This window comes from Orycteropus afer, unplaced genomic scaffold (assembly GCF_000298275.1).
Source record: "Orycteropus afer afer isolate SDZICR_OR568_19922 unplaced genomic scaffold, OryAfe1.0 scaffold00061, whole genome shotgun sequence".
NCBI lineage: Eukaryota > Metazoa > Chordata > Mammalia > Tubulidentata > Orycteropodidae > Orycteropus > Orycteropus afer.
Window position 1 is genome coordinate 10,454,767 of NW_006921648.1, and position 27,679 is coordinate 10,482,445.

Here is a 27,679-nt window from a genome sequence, read left to right on the forward strand (position 1 = left end):
ATTTTCCACCTTAGCCACTTGTAGGCTATCTGAATTTTAGGATCAGCTTTCTATTTTCATTAGTACGGGTATCTAGATAAAGCTACTGGTGGAAAGTGCAACGTCCTTGAAATAACAGACCTTCTGTGACAGTAGCCATGATCCTCAAGGGAAAACCTAGGTAACAAAGTGAGGCTGTTGCTTACAAATGGCACTAGGTTTCTTTAGGGTTCTGTGGGGGAATTTTTTTTAAAAATGTTTTTTGGTCCTGTTTTGGGAAACAAGAAGGACCCTGGCGGAAGTGATCTGAAGATACGTACTCTTTATTAGCATGGACTTTCTTAGTCCCTCTGTCACCTTAGAGAAACTGCTGGAACTCTTACAGGTCAAAGGAAAGAAAAAACCAAACTCACTGCCGTCAAGTTGTTTCCAACTCATAGAGACCCCTCCTTGGGTTTCAGAGGGGGTATCTCTACGGAAGTAGATTGCCCAATCTGCCTTCTGAGGAGTGGCTGGTGGGTTTGAACCGCCAGCCTTCTTATTAGCAATCAAGTGCCCTAGGCACTGTGCTACCAGAGCTCCCTCTTACAGGTCAGTGGTTTCTAAATGGCCACCTAGCAGAATACCCAAGAGGGTTGGTTTTTAATAAACTTTCTATTTTGGAGTCATTGTAGATTTATAGAAAAGTTGCACAGGTGGTACAGAGTTCCCGTGGCCCCCTCCTCCGGTTTTCCCTGACGTTCACATCTTCCGTCACCACGTGTATCTGTCACAACTCAGGAATCAACATGGGTGCATCACTACCAGGCAAACTCCAGACTGTAACTGGATTTCACCGGTGCCTCCACTCTTTTCCTCTTTCTGTCCCAAAATCCCAAGTGTCACGTTGCCTTTACTTGTTAGGTCTCCCCTGGTCTGTGATGGTTTCCCTGTGTTCCAGGACCCTGACAGCTTTGAGACATGCTGGCCGGGTCTCTTGTAGAATGCCCCCCATCTGGGTTTTGTCTGGTGTTTTACTCATGATGACACTGGCTTATGAGTTTTAGAGAAGAGGACCACAGAGGTGGAGGGTGTTCCTGTCACATCCCAGCAGGGGGTACATGGTGTCCACATGCCGTCACTGTGATGTGGACTCAGTCATTTGGCAAAGGCACTGGTTGCCACGTTTTTCCACTGTAGTTGCTTGTCTTGTCCTACGTTGTACTTTGACAGTGGGTCACATAAGTATAGCCCGCCTTCAGGAGAGTGGGGTGCAGGTGAAAGTGAGCCTCACCTCCTGGAGGGAGGAGAATCTGCGTTATGTTGGTGGGACTTCTGCTTGGATGATGTGTCTCTCTCTTCTCTCCCACTTACTTATGTATTCAGTCATTGATTCCTATCAGTATGAACTCATGGAGATTTATTTTATTTTTGGGATTATAATCTGTTTTTGGGAGCTCTGGTAGCGTAGTGCCTAAGGCACTTGTTCTGGTTACCTAGTACCACTCTGACAAGAATATACCACAAATGGGATGGCTTAAACAAGCAGGAGTGGTTTATTCTTACAATTTAGAGGCTTTATGTCCAAGTTCAAAGTGCCAAGCTCTAGGGACTGGGTGAAAGCCCCTCAGCCTTGGGCTTCAGCCCTGCCTCCAGCTCCCAGCCCACTGAAGCTAGAGGCTTTTCTTCACTCAGACAGCTGCTGGCTGATGAGGCTGCCAAGCTCAAGGTTGACAAGTAAAAAGGCACAGTCTTGATGTTAGCAGACCACACGGCAGGCCATTAATTCAAGTCCATTTTAAGTCCCCAGATCAGCAGAGCATGGCAGGCTGCTGAACAACAACACAGCTATATGCAGGGTCCAAGTGTGCCATAAGCTAGAGACCATTCCTCAAGGATTCTGCTTATATACGGGAAGTGGACCGTGTTTCCTACGGCAGCTACTCAGCTCCTCACAGTAGATTGCACCATTGAGTTGATTACTAGTCTCATCATGGGGAATACTACATCCAGCTGCCCAGCCACTCAACCAACCCCAGCCAAGTTGACACACAAACTGAACTACCACAGCACTTGACTGCTAACCAGAAAGCTGGCTGTTCAAACCCACCAGCCATTCCTCAGAAGGAAGGTTGGGCAATCCACTTCCGTAGTGATATCACCTTGGAAACCCAAGGAGGGGTTGTTATGAGTCGGATCCGACTTGACGGCACACAATAGCAACAACAGCAATCTGTTTTTACATTATGTATTTTCTTGTTCACATCGTTCCAGCTTTGGCCATTGGGAACTCTTTCATATTGGCTCTGTGTCCTTGTAACATGTCCCCATCCTTTCGTTGTTTAAGTACTTCCTTCCTGGTACTACAGGACATTCTGGGCTCATCTTGTATTTTCCTTACCCCAAAGCCAGAATCAGCCATTTTTCTAAGGAGCCCCTACTTCCCTAAGGAGTTTTTAAAAATCCAATTTCCTGGGTTTCATGCTAGACCTATTGCGTCAACCTCTGGGGGCCAGGTCTGGAAAATCTGCTGGAAAAATCAGCATTTTAGCAACTTCCCTCAGCCACTGGGCTGCAGTGGGTTTGGTGGGCGACACTTGAGGGCCACGGACTCACCCTGAAGGGAGCACCAAACCAAATCAAACCCATTGCTGTTGAGTCAATTGCAACTCATCGTGACCTTATAGGACAGAGTAGAACTGTTCCTTTCTAAGGCTGTCATCTTTATGAAAATGGGCTGCCACATCTTTCTGCTGTGGAGCAGTTGGTAGGTTCGAACTGCTGACCTTTCTGTTAGCAGTGAGCATTTAACCATTGTGCCACCAGGGCTCCTTTCCTGAAGTGGAGAAGCTAAAATAGGCCAAATGTTACAGATAAGCCAGGTTTAATTCGAACAGCATTGCAGCAAACCGGCTCGCAGAATCAGAGGTGGAAAGGAGTTTAGGGATCTTTTCTAGGTCATATTTATTCATTCGTTCACCTCGCGTGGATTCAAGGAGAAACTGTGCAGCACTGGGCAAGTGCCAGACCCAGGATCCTGCCCCTGGGGGGCTGACAGGCGAGGGGAGAGAGATGCCAAGCCAAGGATCTCGGGTTCCTCTGAGTCTCCAGAAAGGAGGTTTATGATCTGAGCCTGAATACAGAGAACACCTGACTGGAAACGGTGTCTTCCTCCTTTAAAGAAGGGCTTTGTTTCTTTTTCAGGATGAGAAGAAGCAGCGTGTACCCCAAAAAGCTAGGGCCGCCCATGCTGTAGGCAGACAGGTGCTCCATCCAGAACAAGAGGGGTACTAGCACCCCTGGATGCTGGTGTCCCACCACCATGCTGGTGCCCCTCTATGTCCTCTCAGGTCTTTTTCCCTATCTGTGGAAACCACAGACTTGGCAGTTTGGAAACCAGACTCTTACCGTTCCCCATTATCTCACCCTTTTGCAGGGAATTCCAGTTTGTTGTTTTGTTTTTAAGGAGCTGTGGTGGCATAGTGCTTAAAGCATTCAACTGCGAACCAACAGGTTGATGGTTTCAAACCCACCAGCTGCCCTGCAGGAGAAAGATGAGGCCCTCTGCATCTGTAAAGATCGACAGCCTTGTAAATCCTGCGGAGCAGTTCTCCTCTGTCCTGTAGGGTTGCTATGAGTCGCAATAGACTCTGTGGCAATTGGTCTCTCTTTGTTTCTGTTTTTGTTTTTAAACTTTCAAAGATAAGAATACTGAAGCTAAGAAGCTAGTAAGTATATTCATTTCCTGTGGCTGCCATTACGAACTGGGTGGCATATACCCTATTTCTATGCAAATAACATGCACTTTATACATTTTGCAAAGTGCGCAATCTCCTTGCGCCTTAGTTTCCTATGCAGGCTATGCCTCTGTGTGTTCTTTACGTGAAGGGAAGAATATGGTAACAGCAGACATTTCCTTTCTCACTGCTCTGGAGGTCAGAAGCCTGAAATCAAGGTATGGGCAGGACCGTGTTCTCAGAAGCCTCTAGGGGAAAATCTGTTTGAAGCCTTTTTCTTAGCTTCTGGTGTTGCCAGCGATCCTTGGCTTGTAGATGCATCACTCCAGTCTGCCTCTGTCTTCATACAGCCTCCTGTGCTGTGTGTGTCTCCGTCTTTCCTCTTCTTATGAGGACACCAATCGTATTGGACTGGGGCCCCCCTTGATCTGGTATGACCTCATCTTTACTTGATTATGTCTTCAGAGATCCCACTTCCAAACACAGTCAGACACAAGTATTAGGAGTCAGGACTTTAAAGGAGATTTTTGGGAACACAGTTCCCATAACAATAATGAAAGCTAAGGAAATAATCTTTGGTGGAAAAATCCTGCCTGTCAAGGTTATATAGACACATGTGCGATCATGTAGTAGGTGAGAAGGTCTTTCTCATTCTGTCAGAAAGCTATTTCAGTGCTTCCCAGGGTCAGCACTGTTCTGTGTCCTTGGAAGAGAACTTGGAATGCGTGTTAGTCATGCATTTTAGTCCCATTGTGGGAACTGAATGCAGGCACGCCTCAGAGGTGTTGTGGGTTTGGTTCCAGACCACCTCAATAAAGTGATTGTGGCAGTAAAGCAAGCCCCATGGATCTTTTGGTTTCCTAGTGCCTATAAAAGTCACATTGATGCTGTATTGTAGTCCATGAAGTGAGCAACAGCAGGAGGAAGAAGTGGGAGACATTGTGAGAATGATCAGAGTGGGACACAGACGCAGAGTGGGCACACGCAGTTGGAAAAATGGCGCTGATGAACTTGCTTGGCGCCAGGTTGCCACCAACCTTCAATTTGTAAAAGAGCATGTGAAGCTCGGTAAAACGAAGTGCTGTAGGAGGAGTGGGCCTGGAGTGTGGAGGCTGAGGGCGTGCAGGGAGAGTGGTCTGCTGCTCTCGGGGCTTCCGGGGGGCGGGGTCTGCATGTGCCCTGGACATAAGCAGAGGATGGATTGCCACATGCCACCTGCAGAAAGCAAGCCCCTGACTCTCCCCTGTTCTCTCCCCAGCTTCTTCCTGGAGAAGAACATGTTTGTTTTCTTCTTGAACATCCTGCGGCAGAGGTCGGGTCGCTACGTGTGTGTGCAGCTGCTACAGACCTTGAACATCCTCTTTGAGAACATCAGTCACGAGACCTCGCTCTGTAAGGACGCGTTCTTTCTTCTTACTTTCACTGGGGCATCTGCCAGCGTAACAGCTTCTCCATTCACAGCTCAGGGACACTGATGACATTTTTCATGATGAGCCACCATTATTGCTGTGCTTTTCCAAAATATTTCACCACCATTAGCACGAACTCAGTGCCCCGCCAACAAAAGCTTCCCCTCCTTCCTCCTATTCCTGGTAGCCACTAATAAGCTTTTGTGTGTGTGTATGTGTGTGTATACACACACACGTACATATATATATATTTATATATATGTATATATATTTATTTTTTTGCCTATCTAGGAATTTCCCCTCCCCTCCCTTCCCTGGTAACCAACAAAGAAAATTACATTCCATATATAAACCTTTCCTTGACTTTTTACAATAGTGGACTCATACAGTGTTTGTCCTTCTGTGATTGACTCATTTCACTCATCATGATGTCCTCCAAGTTCATGCACATTCTGTGGTGTTTCACGGATTCCCCATTATTCTTTAGTGTTGCACAGTATTCCATTCTGCGTATGGACCACAATTTGGTTATCATTCTTCCGTTGATGAGCACTTCAGTTGTGTCTGTCTCTTTGCTATTGTGAATAGTGCTGCAGTGAACGTGGGGGTGCATATATCTATTCATGTCCTGGCTCTTACTTCTTTAGGATATATACTTAGTAATGGGATTGCTGGATCAAACAGTATTTCTATTTCCAACTTTTTAAGGAATCTCAATACCGATATCCACAGTGGTTGTGTCATTTTACAGTTCCTCCCAAGGGTGTGACTTGAGCGTATGATCTGCCCTCCCTAAGCCCCTTTTTCTTTATCAGTAACCACTGCCCTGAGAGGCAGGTGCTGTTGGACCTTTGTTTTAACACTGCATCTAGGTCATGCCCCCGGTCACGTGCAAGACCAGAAAAGACAAAGAGTTTCAGTTCCAGTGAGTGTAGCTCAATGGTTCTCTACCCAGGGACAGTGGTGCTGGCTGGGGGCATGTAGCATGTGTGGAGTGAAGTGAAGGGGGTGCTACTGGCATCTGGTGAGGAGAGGTCAGAGATACTGCTAAACTTCCTATGATACACAGGATAGCCCCTCCCCCAAAGAATTTTCTAGCCCAAAATGTCAGTAGTGCTGAGGTTGAACAACTCTGGGTTAGCTCCTAATCCTCATGCTTGACTACTACCTTATTCCAAGATTACTAACGTAGGCTCCAAGCCCTGCCCAGGAGAAGGGGAGAGAAGACAAGTGGTCCACACACAAGATAGGTGTGAATTAAAGATTCTGGTGGGCGGTCCTGGGGGCAGGCGGGCCAGGAGGCAAGAGCTGCAGAATTGTGGCTCCTGGAAGCACCCACTAGATGGCGCTGCAGTCCGAGGCACTCACAGTGCCTGCCCATGAACCATCTCTCCCTGAATGGTTCTCCTTGGTCAGCAGCTTCTGTTCTGCTGGGAAGTGAATGTGGTTTCTGAAAACAGACTAGACCAGGTCCACAGCCTGGTCCTGCGTGTGCTCCCGCATGTGCTCTTGGGGAGTTGACTCTCCAGGCTGCTGTTTCTGCATCTGTGAAGTGAAGAACAGACTGGTACCCGTGGGGACAGACTGGTACCCGTGGGGACAGACTGGTACCCGTGGGGCAGCCTTGTCTGAGGATTCCGTGTCATAGTGCATGTGCAGAGCTTGGCACTGGGCCCGGCAGGTGGCAATGTCTGCTAGTGCTGATTACTAGAGTTCAAATCCAGTGTTGTCCCAGGGCGTCTGCTCTCTCTGGGAACCTTTTCTGAGCCCAGCAAGACTCAGGGCTACTGGACTAAGGTGGGGGCTGAGGTGACCAGCAGTGGCTTTCAGAGTATTTTCTATATCGTGTGACTAGTCTTGTCCTGGCCTGAAAGCTGTGCCCTACACAAGGTACATAGGCAGACCCACCAGCTTCATGAAGGACTCCCCAGAGCACTTTGTAGGCTCTGCAGATGCAGCAGCAGGCACCAACTGTGCACAGGACTTGGATTTACAAGACAGGTAACAATTGTTTTTATTTTCATTTTCTCATCATTGAGAAAAAATGTACTTAGTGTAAGAAAAAGAACAAAACAAATCAAACACTACAAAAATAACGAAAGTAAAAGTCTCCGCCATTGTCACGGTAACAGTATAGTGTGCAGGTGTGTCTGGGCAGCTTGCTTGCTTTTATCCTTACCTGTTTCTTAGTGCTTTTTGTTGTCTGCTCGTGGGTCGCTGCCTAGTCTGGTTAAGAGCTGCATCTGCTGTCCTGTAACTCTGTAGCCCCACCGATGGGCATTTAGGTGGTTTCCAGCTCTTCACTGTTACAAGCCGTCTTTTCATGATTGCACCTGGTGTTTGTTGGATTTGGTGACCTAAGTGACAGAAGGCCCAAGAGACTGAGGTTACTTTCAGACTCCTGGGTTTATTACAAAAGGCCACCACAGGAAGTCAGTCACACAGTGAGGGGGTAGAAGAAAAATCCCAGTCGAAAACTAGAGGCACCTCTGCCACCCCCAGGGCGCTCCCACCGCCCACAGAGGCCTCTCTGGGAGGCCCTGGAAAAGTCCCTGCTGGGGAGTGGATGGAGCCTGGGCTGCTGCAGCCTCAGTGCAGCTGGGGGTGTGTGCTTGCAGGCCCACAGCTGCACCAGCCAGCCTAGGCATGTGTCTCTGGTGGCACAGAAACCACTTGCCAGTCGTAGCCGGGCTCAACAAAGCATCCCACTGGTCCCCCCTGTTGGCCCATTTGTTCCCAGCCACAGCCCAGATGGCATAGAACAGGGAAAATGTGCTCGGGACACCAGGATCGCCTGGGCTGCTTGTTACCAGTTAAGATTCTAGGTGGATAAATAAATTGTGAGTGATTCAAAAAATGGAATACTACATAGCAAAAAAACAAAAGGAATGAACTGCCACCAACCACAGCCACAGGGATAGCTGTCAGACATAGTATTGAGCAGTGCAGGCTGCCTGAGAAGCAAGCGTGTCCCATGACTGCGTCTGTGAGGTTCAAGGGCAGGCTGAGTGACTCTTGGTGCAGTCAGGATGGAGCTGCCTTTAGAGGGGGAGGTTGACTGGGCAGGGCTCAAGGGAGCTGGGAACAGACTGTGTCTGTTCTCAGTGGGCCTGACATGTGGACAGGAGAATTCGCCAAATCAGAAACACTTGAGATTCATAGGAGAGCTGTGTGTCTGTGTGTGTGTTTGTGTATTTTAAGTACATGCTTAAGTTATATGCATATTTTCACATATATCAACCTTACACTTATGATTTATAATATATATATATATTAAAAACCCACTGCCATCAAGTTGATTCCGACTCAGAGCAACTCCCATTGGATTTTCGAGGTGGTAAATCTTTGTGGAAATCGATTGCCTCATCTTCCTTCTGTAGAGCAATTGATGGGTTTGAACCACGAACCTTCTGCTTAGTGGTCACATGCCTTAGGCACCGCGACACCAGAGCTCGTTTATAATATATATATATAACCTCACTTGAAAAACATTAAGGTTCTTGGGATACCTCCCCAACCCACCGGCTCTTGGAGTGGGCCCCATGATCTATCTGCATTTATCATGTCTGCAGGAATGGTTACATTCGGGAAATTTTGAACCCGCATCTCAGACTAGACTTCAAGGCCTGTCTGCAGAGCCTGCTCAGAGCATGAATGCAGTGGGCCTCCCCAAGTGCTGTGTCATCTCCCTGCTCCTGGGTGCCAGACCTCTGAGGTGTTTCTGGAGATTCCACACGGCTTTGGCTTCTAGTGCGTGTGTCTTTGGCTCCAAATAACTTAAGGGTTTATTCCTACTCATCTAAGTCTTAGTCTAGGAATATGGCGGTGGAGGTGATAAATCTTCAAATAATAGTAAAATAAAGATGGCACCTAACACTGAGTGCTTCCTGTGTGCCCACTGCTGCCTTTGCACGTCTGACCCGTCATCTCTGCCACTCCTCACAGACGAAGGACGCTTAGTCTACTTCCTAACACTGAGTGCTTCCCGCGTGCCCGCTGTTGCCTTTGCACGTCTGACCCATCATCTCTGCCAGTCCTCACAGATGAAGGACGCTTAGTCTACTTCCCAGACAGGAAGCTGAGGCGTGGGTGCACCCCATCCCCCCTGGGTCACATAGTCAGTGAGTGTCGGAGATGAGGTTGGGACACAGGGTGGTTTCGTGGTCTCTTTCTGACCAGTTGTTGTTAGGTGCCATCGCGTCGTCTTCAACTCATAGCGACCCCATGCACAGCAGAACGAAACGGCGCCCCGTCCTGTGCCAGCTCTGTGATCCCTGCTATACTTGAGCCAGTTGCTGCAGCCACTGTGTCAGTCCATCTCGTTGAGGGTCTTACCCTCTTTCGTCACCCCTCCACCTTAACCAAGCATGACATCCTTCTCCAGGGAATGGTCCCTTCTGAGAACATGACCAAAGTAGGTGAGATGAAGTCTGCCATTCTCACTTCTAAGGAGCATTCTGGCTGCACTTCTTCCAGGACAGATTTGTAAGTTCTTTTAGCAGTCCATGGTACCTTCAGCATTCTTTGCCAGCACCACAACTCAAAAGCATCACTTTTTCTTCTGTCTTCCTTATTCATTGTCCGGCTCTCACATGCATATGAGGTAATTGAAAATATCATGGCTTGTGTCAGGCATGCACCCTAGTCCTCAAGGAGACATCTTTGCTCCTCAGCACTCAAAAGAGGTCTTTTGCAGCCGACTTGCCCAGTGCTATATATCATCTGATGTCCAGACTGCTGCTTCCATTGGTGTCGATTGTAGAACCAAGCAATGTGAAGTCTCTGACAACCTCAATCTTCTCTCCATTTATCGTGATGCCACTTATAGGTCCAGTTGTGAGGATTTTTGTCTTCTTTATATTGAGATGTAATCCATACTGCAGACTGTATTCTTCAGTCTTCATCAGTAAGTGCTTCAAGTCATCCTTACTTTCAGCAAGCAAAGTTATGTCATCAGTGTATTGCAGGTTGTTAATGATTTCTCCTCCAATCTTGATACCATGTTCTTCACATAGTCCAGTTTCTCAGATTATTTGCTCTAGGTTTGGTGAAAGGATACAACCCTGACGCACTCCCTTCTTGATTTTAAACCATTCAGTGTCCCCTTGTTTTGTTCGAACAACAGCCTCCTGCTCTATGTACAGGTTCCTCATGAGTACAGTTAAGTGTTCTGGAATTCCCATTCTTCTCATTGTTATCCACAATTTGTTATGATGGACACAATCAAAGGCTTTTGCATAGTCAATAAAACACAAGTAAACATCTTTCTAGAATTCTTTGCTCTGAGCCAAGATCCATCTGACTCCGCAATGATATCCCTCGTTCCTTGTCCTTTTCTGAATCTGCCTTGTACCTCTGGAAGTTCTCTGTCAGTATACTGCTGCAACCGTTTTTGAATTATCTTCAGTAAGATTTTACTTGCATGTGATATTAATGATATTGTTTGATAATTTCCACATTCTGTGGGGTCATGTTTCTTTGAAATGGGTACAAATATGGATCTGTTCCAGTCAGTTGGCTGGATAGCTGTCTTCCACATCTCTTGGCATAACTGAGTGAGTGCCTCCAGTGGGGCATCCATTTGTTGAAACATCTCAATGGGTATTCCATCAATTCCTGGAGCCCTGTTCTTCGCCACTACCTTCAATGTAGCTTCAACTTCTTCCTTCAGTACCATTGGTTCTTGATCATATGCCACCTCCTGAAATAGATGAAGATCTACTAGTTCTTTTTGGTACAGCGACTCTGTGTATAACTTCCATCTTGTTTTGATGCTTTCTGTGTCATTCGATATTTTGCCCATAGAATCTTTCAATATTACAACTTGAGGCTTAAAGTTTCTTCTCAGTTCTTTCAGCTTGAGAAATGCTGAGTGTGTTCTTCCCTTTTGGTTTTCTAACTCCAAGTCTTTGCACATTTCATTATAATAATTGGCTTTGTCTGCTCGACCTGCTCTTTGAAGTCTGTTCAGCTTGTTTGTCTTGTCATTTCTTCCATTTGCTTTGGCTACCCTCTACTCAAGGGCAAGCTTCAGAGTGGAATGTACGAAGTATGAATCTAGGAAGATTGGAAGTTGTCAGAAATGAAATGGAATGCATAAAGATTGATATTCTAGGCATTAGTGAGCTGAAATGGACCAGTTTTGGCCATTTTGAATGAGACAACCATATGATCTACTACGATGGGAATGACAATTTGAAGAGGAATGGCATGGCATTCATCATCACAAAAGATGTTTCAAGATCTGTCCTGAAGTGCAATGCTGTCAGTAATAGGATAATATCCATACATCTACAAGGAAGACCAGTTAATACGACTATTATTCAAATTTATGCACCAACCACCAAAGCAAAAGATGAGGAAATTGAAGATTTTATCAACTTCTACAGTCTGAAATTGACCTAATGTGCAGTCAATGTGTGTTAATTATCACTGATGATTGGAATGAAAAAGTTGGAAATAAAGAAGAATCACCCGTAGTTGGAAAATTTGGCCTTAGTGACAGAGATAATGCTGGAGACCACGTGACAGAATTTTGGAAGACCAACAAATTATTCATTGCAAATACCTTTTTTCAACAATACCAACAGCAGCTATACACATGGACTTCACCAGATAGAATACACGGGATTCAGATTGACTACATCTATGGTAAGAGGCGATGGAAAAGCTCAGTATCTTCAGCCAAAACAAGGCCAGGAGCTGATTGAAGAACAGACCATCAACTGCTCATATACAAGTTCAACTTGAAGTTGAAGACAATTAAAACAAGTCCATGAGAGCCAAAATATGACCTTGAATATATCCTACTGAATTTAGAGACCATGTAAAGAATGGATTCAATGCACTGAACACCAATGACTGAAAACCAGAAGAATTATGAGATGACATCAAGAACATCATTCATGAAGAAAGCAAGAGGTCATTCAAAAGATGAGAAAAAAAGAAAAGACCAAAATGGATGACAGAAGAGGCTATTCTGACCTAGGGCCTCTGAAACTCATGCCGGTGTGGAGCCCCTGCAGGGCTGGGCACGTCTGGAGATCCTGGGTTGGTGGGGCAGGGCAGAGCCCTAGCCTTATAGTCATCTCTAGCTGTTGCCACGACTTCCTGCTGGTGACCACACTTGAACTAGGGGCCTCTGGCCTACCTGCAGCCTCCTGGCCCTGCCTCCAGGTGCAGGTGTTTGTCCTGTTCTGCCTCTAACCACTTGTGGGGAGGTAGGTGGCACTGGGCAGAGCTCACTGACTGGCAGACAGTAGGGACAGCAGTGCCTGCTCTTGTGGGGTGGCTGGTGAGGACTCAGGAGAGCATGGTCAGTGAGGGCCTGCCCCCAGGATGGCACTGTAGCCCCGTTGTAGCCGCCCTGCCGGCCTGTTTGTGTTGGCCAGCACAGTTTTAAAAACCAGCTCATCTAGTGGCCGATGTTTCAAAATCAGCAGACGCAGCATCGAGCTGTTTCCCAGCCTCCCTTGCCCAGTGAAAGCTCTTGCCCCGCTGGCCTTGCATTTCCCCAGGGCCCAGAGGTGAGAACTGGGGGTGGCTGCTCTCCAGTCAGCCCCAGTGACCAAGGCCCTCACCACCCAGTTTTTCTTGTCAACACTTCTTGGTGACATCAAACCCGAGTTCTAATTTCATCTCTGCCACTTACTTTCTCGGTGCCTTTGGGCAAGTTAATCAGGCACACAGCTTTGTTTACTTACCTGCAAATCAGGCAGAGTGAGAACTGCGCTGCAGCGTGGTCATGACAGTGAACTGTGGTGGGAAGCCCCTGGCCCAGGGCCGGCCTTAGCAGGGCTCAGTGTAAGGGCTGTGTGACACCATGTTGCTACGGAGGGCGGGCGGGCGGGCAGCTATACGTGCAGCCCTCTTTGCCACTCAGCAGCGGTGATGTGGTTTTTGTTGGGAAAATGGGGCTGCTTTCTCGAGATTGCTGGTGGTGGTAGCATCACGTGTGTGTGGTTTGTAAACACAACACAACACACACATACACACACACGGTTCTGTGTTGCATGTTCCCTGCAGTGAAGCCACAATGCCGGTGCTGTTAGCATTACGTGGGTGTGGTTTATAAACAACACAACACAACACACACACACACACACACGATTCTGTGTTGCGTGTTCCCTACAGTGAAGCCACAACGCCGGTGCTGTTAACATTACGTGGGTGTGGTTTATAAACAACACAACACAACACACACACACACACGATTCTGTGTTGTGTGTTCCCTACAGTGAAGCCACAATGCCAGTGCTGTTAGCATTACGTGGGTGTGGTTTATAAACAACACAACACAACACAACACACATACACACAACACACACACACACACACACGATTCTGTGTTGCGTGTTCCCTACAGTGAAGCCACAACGCCGGTGCTGTTAGCATTACGTGGGTGTGGTTTATAAACAACACAACACAACACAACACACAACACACACACACACACGATTCTGTGTTGCGTGTTCCCTACAGTGAAGCCAAAACGTTCCGCTGTCTTTTCTGTTTGGTGTGTCGGGAGTGGGGCCTTCCTGTGGCTTGCCTTTGAACGTCCAGTGGCTCTGTGTGGGTGATTGCTTTCTGGGCAGAGGGAAGGCAGCACTCTTGTCAGCTTGTCAGTCCCAACGATCAGGAGCTCCTTTGGTTCTGGGTCATTCACATGGTTGTCTGCTTGTTTCCCGATGTTCTCTGCCCGTCTTTACTGGTAGCATGAGTTAACCTGTCTGTTTTGCTGGTTTTTCTCCTTCCAGATTACCTACTCTCCAATAACTATGTCAATTCTATCATCGTCCATAAATTTGACTTTTCCGACGAGGAGATTATGGCATATTATATATCGTTTCTGAAAACGCTTTCGTTAAAACTCAACAACCACACTGTCCATTTCTTTTACAATGAGGTGAGTACCTGCTGGGGGGTGGGGCGCATCAGGGTGAAGCTAGCCGGTCACAGCAGCACTCGGTCCAGGTGGCCTGTGTCCGTTGATGAAGCAACCACGCGTTTGCCATCACATGCTTCTCTCAGCAACACCACTTGACTTTGGCAGGCTTAATTTCTTTTTGTAATTCAATGAATCACCTCTCCATTTTTAACGTAAAGTTCAGTTTGTGCCCCTGACAGAAGGGAGGAGAAACGCCTGGGAGCTGACCTTGGGTAGTGTTGGGATAGCATGGTTCTGTGGGAAAAGAGGAACCTGTGGCAGAGCCAGCTTTGCTGCTCCCCTGCTGTGTGACCTTCGGGAACTCCCAGCTCCTCTCTGAGCCTTCGCTTCCTCATCAGGAAGTTGGACACACTAACACAATAGCATCGTGCCTAAGGCACTTGACTGCTAACCAGAAGGCTAGTGGTTCAAACCCACCAGCTACTCCTCGGAAGGAAGGTTGGGCAATCTACTTCCATAGTTGATACCGCCTCGGAAACCCAAGGAGGGGTCGCTATGAGTCGGGTCCCACTTGAGGGCATATAACAACAACAACAACACAGTAAAACCTGCAGAAGCTGGAACCTGTGTAAGGCAGAAACCTGTCAGAGAAGGAAAATCCCAATATTTCCCACCAGAACAAACAATAGAAAAGTGGTGAGACTGCATTCTGTCAAAGGCAGAGAACTTGCTAAACCCGGAAAACAAGGCAGCCCCATTGAGTTCTGGCTCTCATGGGTTCCCTGTATATCCCCTGCCGGGTTTCTCAGTGACTGAATGGCATGAGATGGTGTCCTTAAAGCATCTTGTGTGCACGTGGCTCCCTACACTGTAGCCACTGCTGTCCTTCACACACGCATGTCCCTGGTGCTTCTTGGGGGAATTGGTAACCACGTAAATAAATGAATGGTGGCTGCTCTCACCCTGGAGTGCACTAGACAGGTGAAAGGGACTTGAACAATGAGGTCAGTTTATTCACATACCAAAAAGTGCAGATGCCAGCTGGCCTGGGCCTGGTTCATCCTGTGGCCCCCTCGGCCATCAAGGACCCCGGCTCTTCTAGCTCCTGTTTTTCCTGGCTATGGTTGGTGCCTTCCTCAGCCTCAGCTCCTCATGGCCTCAGAATGGCCACAGCAGCTCCAAGCCTCACATCCTCACCTGCCACCACCAGAAAGCCTGAGCAGCTCACTGCTCTTCCTGTACCCCTTTTTGACTTCCAAGAAACTTTCCCAGCCTCCCAGCAGACTTCTCTGATCTCTCCCTGGTCTGAACTTCTTACATTTTTCTCTTAGTGTGTCAGGAATTTGGGAGTGGCCTGGCTTGGCCTCATAGGAGGTGTAGTCACCGGCCGGCTGGATAGGGGTTGAAGGATCTGCTCCCACGGTCGTTCCCTCACTTGGCTGGCCAGTTGGCAGAAGGCCTCAGTTCCTCTTACCACGGGTCTTTCCACGGGGCTGTGTGTGTGCCTCATGACTCACGGCATGGCACAGGCTTTCCCCAGAGCGGGTGACCCAGGAGATCACAGCAGGCTGTGCTGTCTCTCCTGACCCAGCCTCACAGGCCACACAATCTCTCTTCTACCATATTCCTTTGTCAACAGGCCAGCCTTGATGCAGTGTGGGAGCGGATGATAGTGTGTGGATACAGAGGTGAGGCCCTCTGGGGCTCTTTCAGAGGCCATCTAGCACGCAGCCAAGCGGGCAGACGTCTTCTTCAGGTTGACGGTCACCTAGGTTGGGCAGTGGTATCTGCAGTTACATGTATTGTCACACATTTTCTGAATCTGTGCCCACTCTATCCAGCTGCCCTTGTAGGATATGGCAACAACACCTGGACTTTGATTTTATTCAGTCCTCAAAGAGAAGAAATATTAGCCACAAAAATGTGTGACAGTTTTTAAAAGTAATGTCATGTGGCCCAGTACCTGGCACATAGTTGGTGCTCAACACATGTGTCCAGGAAACAGATGGGTGACTGTTCCCAAGGCTCTCTCAGGTGGGAGAAACCCCTCCTGTGAAGTAGATGAGAGTGATGCCTGGTTTTTTTTCCCCCTCCACTCACTGTGGCCGGTCTTCTGTGTGTTGGCAGAGGGTGGGTGCTGGGGCTCCGGCCAGAGATACTCTGGAAGGACATCTTGCTGTTGTCAGTGGAGTGCCAGGAGCCTCATTTTTGAGGTGGGCTGCCTTTCCTTTTTAACGTGGCTAGTACAGAAGCTAACACTGTGAAGTGCATCCTTCTAATTGCCAAGGTGGCATTGTCCCCATTGAATGCTTGTTACCTCAAGCCCTACTTCCCCCAAACCAGAATCTCAGTCACCTAGTGCTGCTGTACTAGAAATAGCCCAGGGGGTTGGTTTAAGGGACAGAAATGGATTCCCTTACAGTGCTCAAGGCTTCAAGTCCAAGTCAGGGTCAGCCGGGTCCATTCCTCCTGTGGCCTCTCTCCTAGTTCCTGGCGTTGCTTTGCTTGCAGATGGGCCCTCACATGGCATCTGTCTTCCGCATGTGTGATGTGTGTGTGCGTGTCTGTGTGTCTTGTCTGCTCATTTTGTAACCCAGAAGTAATTAGGTTTAAGGCCCACCCTAACCTGGTAGAGCTCATCAACATGACACAAGAGGAACCCTCTTTCCACACGCGATCCCATCCACAGGTACTGGGGCCAGGACTCCATTCATGTTTTGGGGAGACACAGTTCTGTCCTTCATGCCCTCAGAGCTCCCACCTCTCCTCTTCCCCATCCCGGGTGCTGTGGAAAAATTGACCTCAGGAGGGCAGCAGAGCACTCCCTGTAGTTCTAGGCCCAGCCCCTGAGGGACGTTTTCCTGAAGCTCAGCCCTTGCTTTTCTCTGGTTCTGAACCGTTTCAATTTTCCCTGTTTAATGTCATTAGATTTCTGGGACCCTCTTTCTCCCTGGAAAATGTTCAAGTTTGTGATATTTCCAAATAGAGAAATGTGAACTAGCCAGGAGACTGTAAGTTTGGTGACGCTGCCCACCACTTGCCTTTCTTTGGCGGGAACAGCACTGCGGCGGCAGCTTCCTGTGGGCAGCAGTTTTTGGCCTCTGGTAGAATTCAGACAGCTGGGGTGGCGGCAGTCACCTCGCACGGGGTCGTAACTTGTTTCTGATTATTTTTCTGTTTTAGCACACTAATGACTTTGCCCTGTACACAGAAGCCATCAAATTTTTTAATCATCCTGAAAGCATGGTCAGAATTGCTGTAAGAACTATAACTTTGAACGTCTACAAAGGTAAGTTTCCTCATGAGTTCATGCCTCACAGTGTGTGGCTGTCATATGCCTGCATGTACATTTCTGTGGGAACAAGGAGGGAGTGAATTTGTTGTAAGCTGGGTTTGCTTGTCTCCTGAGAGGCTTGTAACCGACGAGCGTGTAGCCGGCCCTTCACGTGTGTTTATACCACGTGAGGTAGATGCATGTTAAACTCTTCTAAGTTCTGGTGGAAGTGATGTCCTGTGAGAGGAGCTTGTGGGTTTGGAGTGCATGTTATATAGTGAAACCTGTGAAAGGCGGAACTATGTGTGGCGGAAACCTGTCAGAAAAGGCAAAGGCAAATATTTTCCACTCAAACAAGCTGCAGGAAGTGGTCAGACTGCACCCTGTCAGAGGTGGAAAACTTTGGAGACCTGGAAAAACAAGCTGGTTCCATCGAGTTCCCACCCTCACAAGTTCACTGTGGTCAGATAAAGCAAAGCTGTCTCTTAAATGTTAGATTTTGACTTGTAAAATATACTTCCACGCTGGCACTTGACATCACAAACAGCAGGGGGCAGTATTGCATTCTCCATGAGCTGCAAAGCCCGGCATTAACACATTCCTCCTGTCTTTCCGGAGGTACTTAATCCCCAAAACGTTGGCTCCAGGAGAAAACCCTCTGGCAGCTCCTTGCCTGTGCGAGCCCAGAGGCTGATGGGATACAAGTTTCCCAGCTAGGAGCAGCGCCGTGAGAGTTTCCTGCAACACTGGCCTTATGTTCACTGTGGTCGCCACACTGGGCTCCGTGTTCTCCAGGATCGCCAGCCTCTGACCATCACCTGTGGGGCTGTTATTACTTGAGGCCTCCCCCACTGGGGTGGGGGTTCACTGCAGTCAGGTTCTGGGATAGGGTGGCATTTCCGAGTCTTTCTTGGAGCCCACCCAGTGGTCGGAAACTTAGGGCTTGGTGGCCCAGTATGGATCTCAGACGTTGTAATTGGCTTAGATGGGTTTTTTGGGCAAAAAGTATAGTTGCCAGTATTTTCAAGTTGGGAGAGGTTACCTAAGAATCTGGGTTGCTGACTTGCAAGTGTCTGGTTATGGCCGCCCTGCCCCCCCACAGTCCTGCAGGGCAGTGGCCTGCTGGTGCCTAATAGCTGCCCGCTTTGGGGTCCAGGCTCTGGCTCCCCAGTTCACACACCGGGCCTGCCAGCTTCATGCATTGAGTCCTTAGCCAGCCTGCAGGCTTCTGAGATTGCGAGCCTGGCCCTGCTGAGGTTCAGTTCCTCCTGCCCGCTGTGTCCTCCTGCTCTCTCCTAACTCTTGTCTTTCTGTTTAGATGCCTCCTGCCCTTGCTCTCTGTCCCTCTGAGCACCTCTCACCATCTCAGTTCCTAACCCTGTTAACTGTTGTCTGTTTTTTGCCTTTCCTTCAATGACGATTCCTGTGTTCCTTATTCCAGTGTCATGTAAGTTATTAACCTCTGGTTTTCTGCTTTCTTGACTTAGCCTTACATGTAGATACAGGAAACTCGCTTGAGAACAGTGTCGTTCTTATCGTAGGCTCTTTAGTGCACTGTTAACGTTTAGCCCAGTTCAGGTATTTTGTTAATTATAAAAACAGCGTCAGAACTGCCTTGATAAGTGCACCTTTGTGAATAAGATAAACATTTTGAAGTCTTTCCAGGAAAGATGGGAAGGATTCAGGGTGATCGGAGGGCTTTTTCCTTGTGGTTTTTAAAGTCCCCTGGTGGTTTTGGTAGCTGACTGATGTGTTTTTCCTTCGTGGATGCCCTCAGTGGATAACCAGCCCATGCTGCACTACATCAGAGATAAAACCGCCGTCCCTTACTTCTCCAACTTGGTTTGGTTCATCGGGAGCCACGTGATCGAACTGGACAACTGTGTGCAGACGGATGAGGAGTGAGTGCCCTTTCCTCTGCTCAGGAGGTAGACACTAGGTTAGCGGAGGAGTCGTTTACAGTGAAGAAATACTCACAATAGAACAAAACTTACCCACCTGTCTGGAGGCTGAGTGTGGACCTCACACACTAAAAGGTCATACCCACCTGTTTATAACAGTGGGGAGTTGGAATCAACTTGAGTGTCTCCAGAAGGGATGCAGGTCTATAACTGGCACACCCGTGGATGGTGTCCCCATTCCTAAAACCAAACCAAACCAAACCCATTGCTGTTGAGTCCATTCCAACTCATAGTGATCCTGTTGGACAGAGTAGAACTATCCCATAGGGTGTCCAAGGCTGTCATCTCCACAGAAGCAGACTGCCTCATCTTCCTCCTGTGAAGCGGCTGGTGGGTTCAAACCGACCCATTGGTAGGCGGTTGGTAAAACAATTAAGATGATCCATTAACTGAGGAAAGGATAAAAAAAAAACACGGGCTATCCACACGTGGAATATTGTTTGTCCATGAAAAGAAGTGGAGTACTGACACCTGCTATGGCACGGACAGGCCCAGGAAACCTGCTAAGGGAAGAAGCCAGACACAGGTCCTGCTTCTGTTTTTGGGGAGCGTCCAGAATAGGAAGACCTGCAGAGACAGAGAGTCAGTCAGTGGTTGGTGCCTGGAGCCTGGGGAGATGGAGGGACGGCAAGCAGTGGGGTGCTGAGGATGTTCTCAACTTGCCTGTGGGATGGTGGGCAACTCTGTGCATGTGATAAGTCATGAGTGATAGCACAACAGATTTTATCTGTTAGGGGGAAGATGAGGATGGTGAGTTTGTCCCCAGAGTGGAGATTACAAACCCTAGAGTAGTGTTTCTCGGCCTTGGCACTGTTGACATCTTGGGCTGGGTGGTCCTGTGGTCTGGGGCTGTCCTGTGCATTACAGGAGGTTGAACAGCATCCCTGGCCACTACCCGCTGGATGCCAGTAGCAGCCTCTCACCCTCAGCTGTGACAACCAGAAATAGCCCCTACGTGGGCAGATGTCCCCGGAGGGCAGTGTGGGCCCCGGTTGGGAAGTCCTGCCCCTGTGCGACACTCTGCACAGGCCTGATGAGAGCACACCTGGACGGGGCCAGGATGGTGGAGGGACCCAGGAGGGAGGTCTCCTGGAGGTGGTGGTGGGGATGGACAGAGGATCCGACCTGCTGTGGGGAGAGGAGTGAGGGTGGGTGGACGGTAGAGCTGACAGGACACTGAGGCTGTGGCCAGTCATGGCCGTGGGGCATCCCAAGGCACAGAGCTCCAGAAAGAGATTCTCCTACAAGGAAGGAAGTGAAACCCTAGTCCCCTGTTGGCTCTGTCAGCACCAATGACTTACAGCTCTTGAGGTTGGGGAAGCCCTGGTGGTGCAGCGGTCAAGTGCTCAGCCACAGACTGTAAGGTTAGCAGTTTGAATCCACCAGCTGCTCCATGGGAAAAAGACAAGGCAGTCTGTTTCTGTAAAGATCTGCAGCCTAGGAAACCATTTGGGCAATTCTACTCTGTCCTATAAGGTTGCTATGAGTCAGAAGTGGGTTTGTTTTCTTGGTATAGAGAGGAACTATAAATATGTGAAAACTGTAGGGTCCTAAGAGCCAAAATGTTCTCGGCGGGTACCCATCAGTCATGGGATTGTAGCAGGCTTTTTCCTTTTGGTTTTCATTCTTGAATTTTCTTTTCTCTAAAGTGACCGTCTAGTACTACAGCAAGAGTAATGATAACACGAACACTTTCACCATCGCTTGATGGTTCTTTGCGAGAGATACAGAGCTGGGGGTGGGGCAAGTGTGACCACTGACGTTTGAGGGTCTGTGCTTTCGAGGTATGAGACAGATTCCACACGAGGAGCCCACCTGGCATGCCACTGCTGAGGTGCAAGGAGACAGAAGCCCTTGAGGCAGGGTCTGCACCGGGGGGTGTCATGCTTGCCCAAGCCTTACATGTGGTTGAGGCCAGTGGGAGGGACGTAGCTGCCAAGGCCTGCTCTTCTCTTCAGAACAGCTCTGGAGCATTTCGATCAGCAAGGACTGATAGCTCTGTTAATATCGCTTCTCTTGGAAGCTGGGGGACCTTGCCACACTGGCTTGTGCCTCCTTTTGGGGAGCAGTTTGCTGAGAGCCACTTGCTGCTTTTTGTTCTACATACCCCCTTGTGGTGGTGGTGGGGTGAGTGTACTGAGGTCTCTCTAGATGGGGCCCCATGAGGCCCCTGAACTCAGTGGCAGGGGCCCTGCCCATTTTTTCTCTGTGTCTCCCACCAGCAGGGGCCAGGGCAGGTGCCTTGAGACTGGCTCAGCATTGGCTGGTTGAGTGAACGTGCCCCTGGTGACCTGAGTCCCAGGGCCTTGATTTTTGGCCTGAGTGCTCTGGGCTTTGGCTTCTGGCTGAGGGTGTTTCTGTGCTCAGGCACCGGAATCGAGGGAAGCTGAGTGACCTGGTGGCTGAGCACCTGGACCACCTGCACTACCTGAACGACATTCTCATCATCAACTGCGAGTTCCTCAATGACGTGCTCACGGACCACCTGCTCAACAGGCTCTTCCTGCCGCTATATGTGTACTCGCTGGAGAACCAGGACAAGGTGGGCCTGCTGCTCCCAAGGAGGGACCAGGTGTGGGCTGGGAAAGCAACGGTCAGAAAGAAGACTGAGCTTTATAGCTTCCTTCCAAAGCTCATTGGATTCCCTTTCCTCTTGTTTCCTGCACCAGTGAGTGAGTGGGTGAGAGAGAGAGAGTATGTGAGAGAGAGTGTGTGTGAGTGTTTGTAAGGGAGAGAGAAAGAGAGAGAGAATGTGTGCATAGGCTATAAATGTGAATGAGGAAAGGCGACTAGGCATCAGAAGGAAACAGGAAGCCTCTATGAATTTGGGTTTCTGGTTTCTGTGTGCCCTTCCCTTGAAGTGTTTCCGTCCCGGTAACTTTCCTGATGCTGCCAGAGCTAATTGACTTGGAGAAGGTCCAGACAGCCAGCGATCAGACTTGCTCAGAGACTGTGCACGTACGGAAGCAGACGCGGGGCACCGATGGTGCACTTGAGCTTGAGTATTTTGGGGGTGCTGTGTATACCCACAGGGCCCCTCTGTCCCCTCAAAGATCTGGTTCAGCGGGACTGGCGTGGGACTAAGCCACTAATTTCCCCCCAGGTGATTTGGAGCTGGTGGTTCTGGGTTCCACTGCGAATTGCTATGGTAGGGCGGGGAGCCCTTCTGCCCACTGTCTCTTGGGCAAGGGGTCAGAGAACGAGAGTGAGGCTCCCAGGGGAGGGTGGGGCAGAGCCAGCACCTTCCTGTGTGGGGGCTTTGGCCTCTGCATCTGTGTCCCGTGGGCTGTAGTTTCTTTATGGAGGTGAGACATGGGAGTTCTCACTAAAAATAGGTCTGTAAAGAAAGAAAATGACAGCCCTAATGACATCTCCAGGAGGCAGCTCCAGAGGGTGTTGCTAAGCAGGAGAATTGGAGTCCTCAGACCTGGGTTCAAATTGTGCCTTTTCTTGCCTACCTGTGTGACCGTGGATAAGGCAGTTAACCCCTCTGAGCCTGTTGTAGAATGAGGCTGCAAAACGTCAGTCCTAAAGCCCTCCCAGGGTTGGTGTGAGATGGGGCACTTTGACGCTCAGTACAGATGAGGCCAGAGGGCCCCAGCCTTTTCCTGGCCTCATGTTTTGAAAGCCCTTCCTGAGAACAGGCCCCCGGGGGCCCCTGTGCCCCTCAGCTGGGGGAAGTCAGCATTCTCGGTAACTGAAGGAGCAAGTCTTTCTCTCGGGCCCAGCCTTTCGTCTGTGGCTAATGATGAAAGAGTTCTCAAGGGGAAAGCAGTGGCCTTGCAGATGGTTTTCCGTGGCACGTGGTAGCGAGTTCCATTTGCAGAGTGGACTTTTGTACCAGGGAATGGAGGCCCGGGGGCACAGGAAGCTGGGGACAGGGAGCCCCTTGTTGGTACAGACCTTCTGGCTTCATGTGTTTTGTGTCACTCACTTGCCTGATAGCGTCCTTGTTCTCTTTCTTTCCACCTTCCCCAGGGAGGAGAACGCCCGAAAATCAGCCTGCCGGTGTCACTCTATCTTCTCTCCCAGGTATGTTGATGCCTCACCTGTGTCCACATGTGGAGGTTCCTTAGAGGTAGCCGCCTCTCCAGGCCATGTCGCCCCATCTGCTCTCCCTGTGCCCCGCAGCTGGAAGTAAGACAATAAACAGAAAAGGGAGTTTCTATTTCCTGGACCCCAAGTAGAGGTGGTCTGTCTGTATCCTCTTCATGACAGTGGGCGGAAGTTCAAGGAGAAATGAAACGGGAAAAGAAACCCGAGCTGGCACCTGAGCACTTGTTTGTACCATGCCCCAAGGTTCCCAGAGTGATGAGGATGTGTCCAGCAAGTACCTGGGAGATGCGGCTGTGGGGGTGTGACGGCATGTTGGAATCAGCCTGGAATTGCAGTGGCCCTGTGTGCAGGGGTCACACCCCCAGCAGCTCGGTTCCATACGCCCCCGTCAAGCAGGCTGCTCTTGTAGGGCTCTTGTTGTGGCTCTCGTTCCCATCTTACCTTCTGGAAGGGGCTCTGTCGCAGCCTCAGCTCCCAGCTCTGTGTCCTGAGCCAGTTCGTCTCCCTCCCCCGCTTAAACAAGCGTGCTTCCTGCTCATAATTATGCAATATTTACAAGAAGGGAAAAACTCCATGGCGACCCAGTTACATAACCGTAAAAATATTTTTATTGCGAGCCGTCCAGACTCCCGAGCCATCTCGTTAGCCTGTCAGTCGTCAGACGTTTGAGCAGAGCTCTGTTTCCACTTTTTTGATGGCCCAGGTATTTGTGTGCTTTGACCCGGGCAGTCTTTCCTCACTCGATCCCTGGACAGGCTCTAGTCCAGGTGGGGCTGTCTCCTGTCAGCCTGCGAGGAGAGATCCCGCCACAGCTCCTCCCAGTGGGTAGGCCACCCGGGGACGGAGGGGCCTGGTCTCTGTTCACATCCCCAGTCTTGCTCTGAGCACTGTTGGCTCTGGGCTCAGCCCCGCGTGGGCGCTGTCCAAATGCCCCTCTGTGCAGTGGAGCTCAGCACAAACCACAGCTTCTCCTGGCAGCTTTGTCTGCCGCCTCCTCACGAGTCCGCCGGCATCCCCGCCTCAGGATTTTGGGGGTCTGGCAGGACTGGGCAGGTCAGCTGTGTGTGACCATAGGAGTCCTGTGGTGGCATTCTCTGGACCCTTTCAGCCCCTGAGCATTGCAGGGGCCAGGGCTCCCCCAGGAGCACGGCTGGCAGACCCCATGCCGGCACTCGAGGGGAGGGGACAGGGCCTGTCATTGAGAGAAGTCTTCTCTCTGTTTGCTCCCTGAGACTCCAGCAGCTCCGGCTCCAGTTACAGGTCTCAGTGTTTCTCTGGAACTAGCTTGGAAGTCGACAGTCCTCAAACTAGAGTAATGGCCCCCCTTTAAATATAAAACAGCTACACTCCATCCCCCCCACATTTCTGTTTAGTTTTACTATCATGAAGCCTAAATGTATGGAAACCCAAAATCGGGTGTAAATCCTTTGTCCTTAAAACCCCTGTGAGTCCCTAAAAAAACCAAACCAAACTCACTGCCGTTGAGTCGGACCTGACTCATAGCGACCCCTCCTTGGGTTTCCGAGGCGGTATCACTATGGAAGTGGATTGCCCAATCTTCCTTCTGAGGAGTGGCTGGTGGGTTTCAGTCGCCAGCCGTCTAGTTAGTAGTCCAGTGCCTTAGGCACTGCGCCACCAGACCTCCTCTACATGTCCCTACACCACCATGAAATGAAACATACGAACAAGTTATGTTACAAGCACAGCTACCAAAACGACCAAATTCACATTAACATCATCACTTTAGTGAGACAGGTGGCGCTGTCCTGCTGAAATCAGACGGCTGCAGCCATGAGAATGAGGTAGGCGGTGTGCCCTGCACACATTTCCACGCGCCACGCTGGGGCCACACCCTCCCACCACTGGTCTCTGCTCAGAGACCGTGACCAAGCGCGGTGTGTGGCTGCAGGCGTGACTCACCTCCGCCTGCGGGGCCTCCGTAGGTGCTCTCTGAATGCTTATGGACTGAATTAAAATGTGAATAAATGATCAATGAAGGCAGTGTTCCTGCAAGGTGCAGAGTAAACATTTGTGGAATGAATAAAACTCAAAAGCCAAACTCACTGCCACTGAGTCGATTCCGACTCATAGCTACCCCCATAGGGTTTCCAAGGCTGTGATTCTTTATAGAAACAGACTCCCTCATCATTCTTCCATGGAGTGGCTGGGGGGGTTCAAACCACCAGCCTTTTGGTTAGCAGCCGAAAGCTTTAACCACTATACCACCGTAGCTCCTTGTGGAACAACTGGGCTCTGTGATTTAGGGTTTGGTTTTGTGGTCGGGTGACATGTGGCGGAGATTCCGGCATGATGAAGGTCATCACCATCCTCACCTGAGCACCTGCCTGACCGTGGCTCACTCCTCTGCTGTCGTGGGTGGGTCTCCCTGGGCCTTGAAATCCAGCTGTGCTTTGCTTAGGTAGATACCACGGTGGGCTTTTCTTCGAGCACCTTTTTATTGACTCCAACCTGTGCTTGATTTTTGAACATGTGGTCACCCTATTCAGATGGTGCAGAGTGACAGGGGAGTGTCCCTCTTCCCTGCCGCTACACAGAGGTGACCAGTGTCACCTGTTTCTGCCTTTACTTTCTTTTAACAATAAGACATTTTTGTTGTTGTTACTAGAAAATTATTTTTTCCTTTGGCCTTTTTTTTTTTTTTTTTTTTGTGATTTGGGTGAAAGTTTACAGAGCAAATTCACTTTCTATACAGCAGTTTACATACACGTTGTCTCATGACATTGACTACAATTTACCACAATGCAACAGCTCCCCTCCCACTTCCTCCCCATAGTTACCTCTTCGCTATGTCCTTACCTCCATGCGCTCCTGCCCCCTGAGCTATATCCCTGTGCATACAAAGCCCTTCTATTCTCCAATGATTGTTCTCTCCAAGGAGTGTATCTACCTAGTGTAAATGTTCACCTCATATGTCTTTTGTTTGGCTGGAAGCCACATTAGTGAGTTCAATTCCAGACCTGGAGGGCAGCTAGGGGCCATAGTCTCAGTGGTTCCACCAGGCTCTATCAGACCAGCAAACCTGGTCCTTTTTTTTTTTTTCCCAATAGAGAATGATTTTAATGCCAGGAGTTGACAGGTGAAAATGCACTTTCCTCCCCAATCACGGTCAGCACTAGCTCTTGCCCCAGAGATGATGCACGTCCAGGTTTCTTGGGTGTCCTTCCAGACATGTTCTGTGCCTGTGCTTCTCAACTAGGGGGCGACTTCACCCCCCAGGGGCCTTGGGGCTGTGTGTGGAGATGACGTGGGCTGACAGCTGGGGGAGGAGGCCTGGGGTGCCGCTGAGTGTGCTGCGGTGCGCAGGAGGCCCCACCACAGAGCGTGACCCGGCCCAGCGTGCCACAGTGCCACGGTTGAGAAAGCTTGTTCTGGGCAGAGAGAAGCAAATACGAAGTGTACAGATGTGCACACACCCTACTCATATACAAATGGTTGATACACGACACACTGCTGTACACCGCCCCACCTTTATGGTTTAAAACAAACAGCAGGTGTATCTAAGCCAGCTCGCAGGCCGGTTTTGTATGCCCTGCTTCCTGAAGCCGTGTCTCTAGATATTGGGCAATAGGGTGGTGTGGCCAGCCGTCCCACACAGCCCAGTGCCTTCTGATTGTGCGTGCTGGCCTGACTGGGCCTGTTTCCAGCATGTGTGGCTTTTCCTCCCCACAGTCACGTACCTTTCCCAGCGGCCGTGAGACCTGGCATGCTGAAACCTACCACAGAGGCAGAGCCCATTCCAGTGATGGCATCCCTAGAGCCCATGCTTTGCCAAGTCCTTGATCAGAATTGGGCTGCCCACCCCTGTTCCCGTATAACTGCGGTTTGAGATGGTGCCTTCTGGTCTTACCATAATTGAATTTGACACGAAAATGCCTGTGGAAAGGAAGGAGCGTGCTGGTTTGGCTGTTCCTTCCCCACATTGCTCCGTTTCAGTGGGATTTGGCTTCAGGCAGCCAGGAGGGATGGTCTCGCTTCAGTGTGCTTCCTTCCGGTGCAGAGCAGCGGGCCAAATGAGCAACTGTCTGCAGACGGGATGAACCTCGGGAGAGAGCAGCAACCATTTCTTCTAAATGTGGCCCGTGCCTGGGGTCTTATGTCACAGTGACTGCTGCCTGACACAGGACGTGTGCAGCCCAGCTCTGTTTCACATCGAGGAAGGGAGAGGTTGACAGGCTGCACCCTTTAATGCAAGTCCCATTTCTTCTCTTCACCAGGTCTTCTTGATTATCCATCATGCACCCCTGGTAAACTCCTTAGCGGAGGTCATTCTGAATGGTGATCCGTCTGAGATGCACGCAAAGACTGAGCAGGACGTCCAGAGAAGTTCCGTAAGTCCTTAGCCTTGGGACCGTTTCCTGACTGATGAGAAGCCCTCA

The 27,679-nt window shown here is 49.6% G+C and overlaps 1 protein-coding gene across 1 annotated transcript in view; it reads left to right on the forward strand.

Moving 5' to 3' along the window:
- CLEC16A (C-type lectin domain containing 16A) overlaps positions 1–27,679 on the forward strand; it is a 278,156-nt gene that overhangs the window by 18,786 nt on the left and 231,691 nt on the right. Inside the window, exons 3-10 of the mRNA XM_007939731.2 lie at positions 4,954–5,087; positions 13,861–14,009; positions 17,175–17,280; positions 18,707–18,712; positions 19,043–19,166; positions 21,594–21,768; positions 23,205–23,258; positions 27,518–27,631. Coding sequence (XP_007937922.1) covers positions 4,954–5,087; positions 13,861–14,009; positions 17,175–17,280; positions 18,707–18,712; positions 19,043–19,166; positions 21,594–21,768; positions 23,205–23,258; positions 27,518–27,631 — 862 coding nt within the window. The remainder of the gene's footprint in view (positions 1–4,953; positions 5,088–13,860; positions 14,010–17,174; positions 17,281–18,706; positions 18,713–19,042; positions 19,167–21,593; positions 21,769–23,204; positions 23,259–27,517; positions 27,632–27,679) is intronic.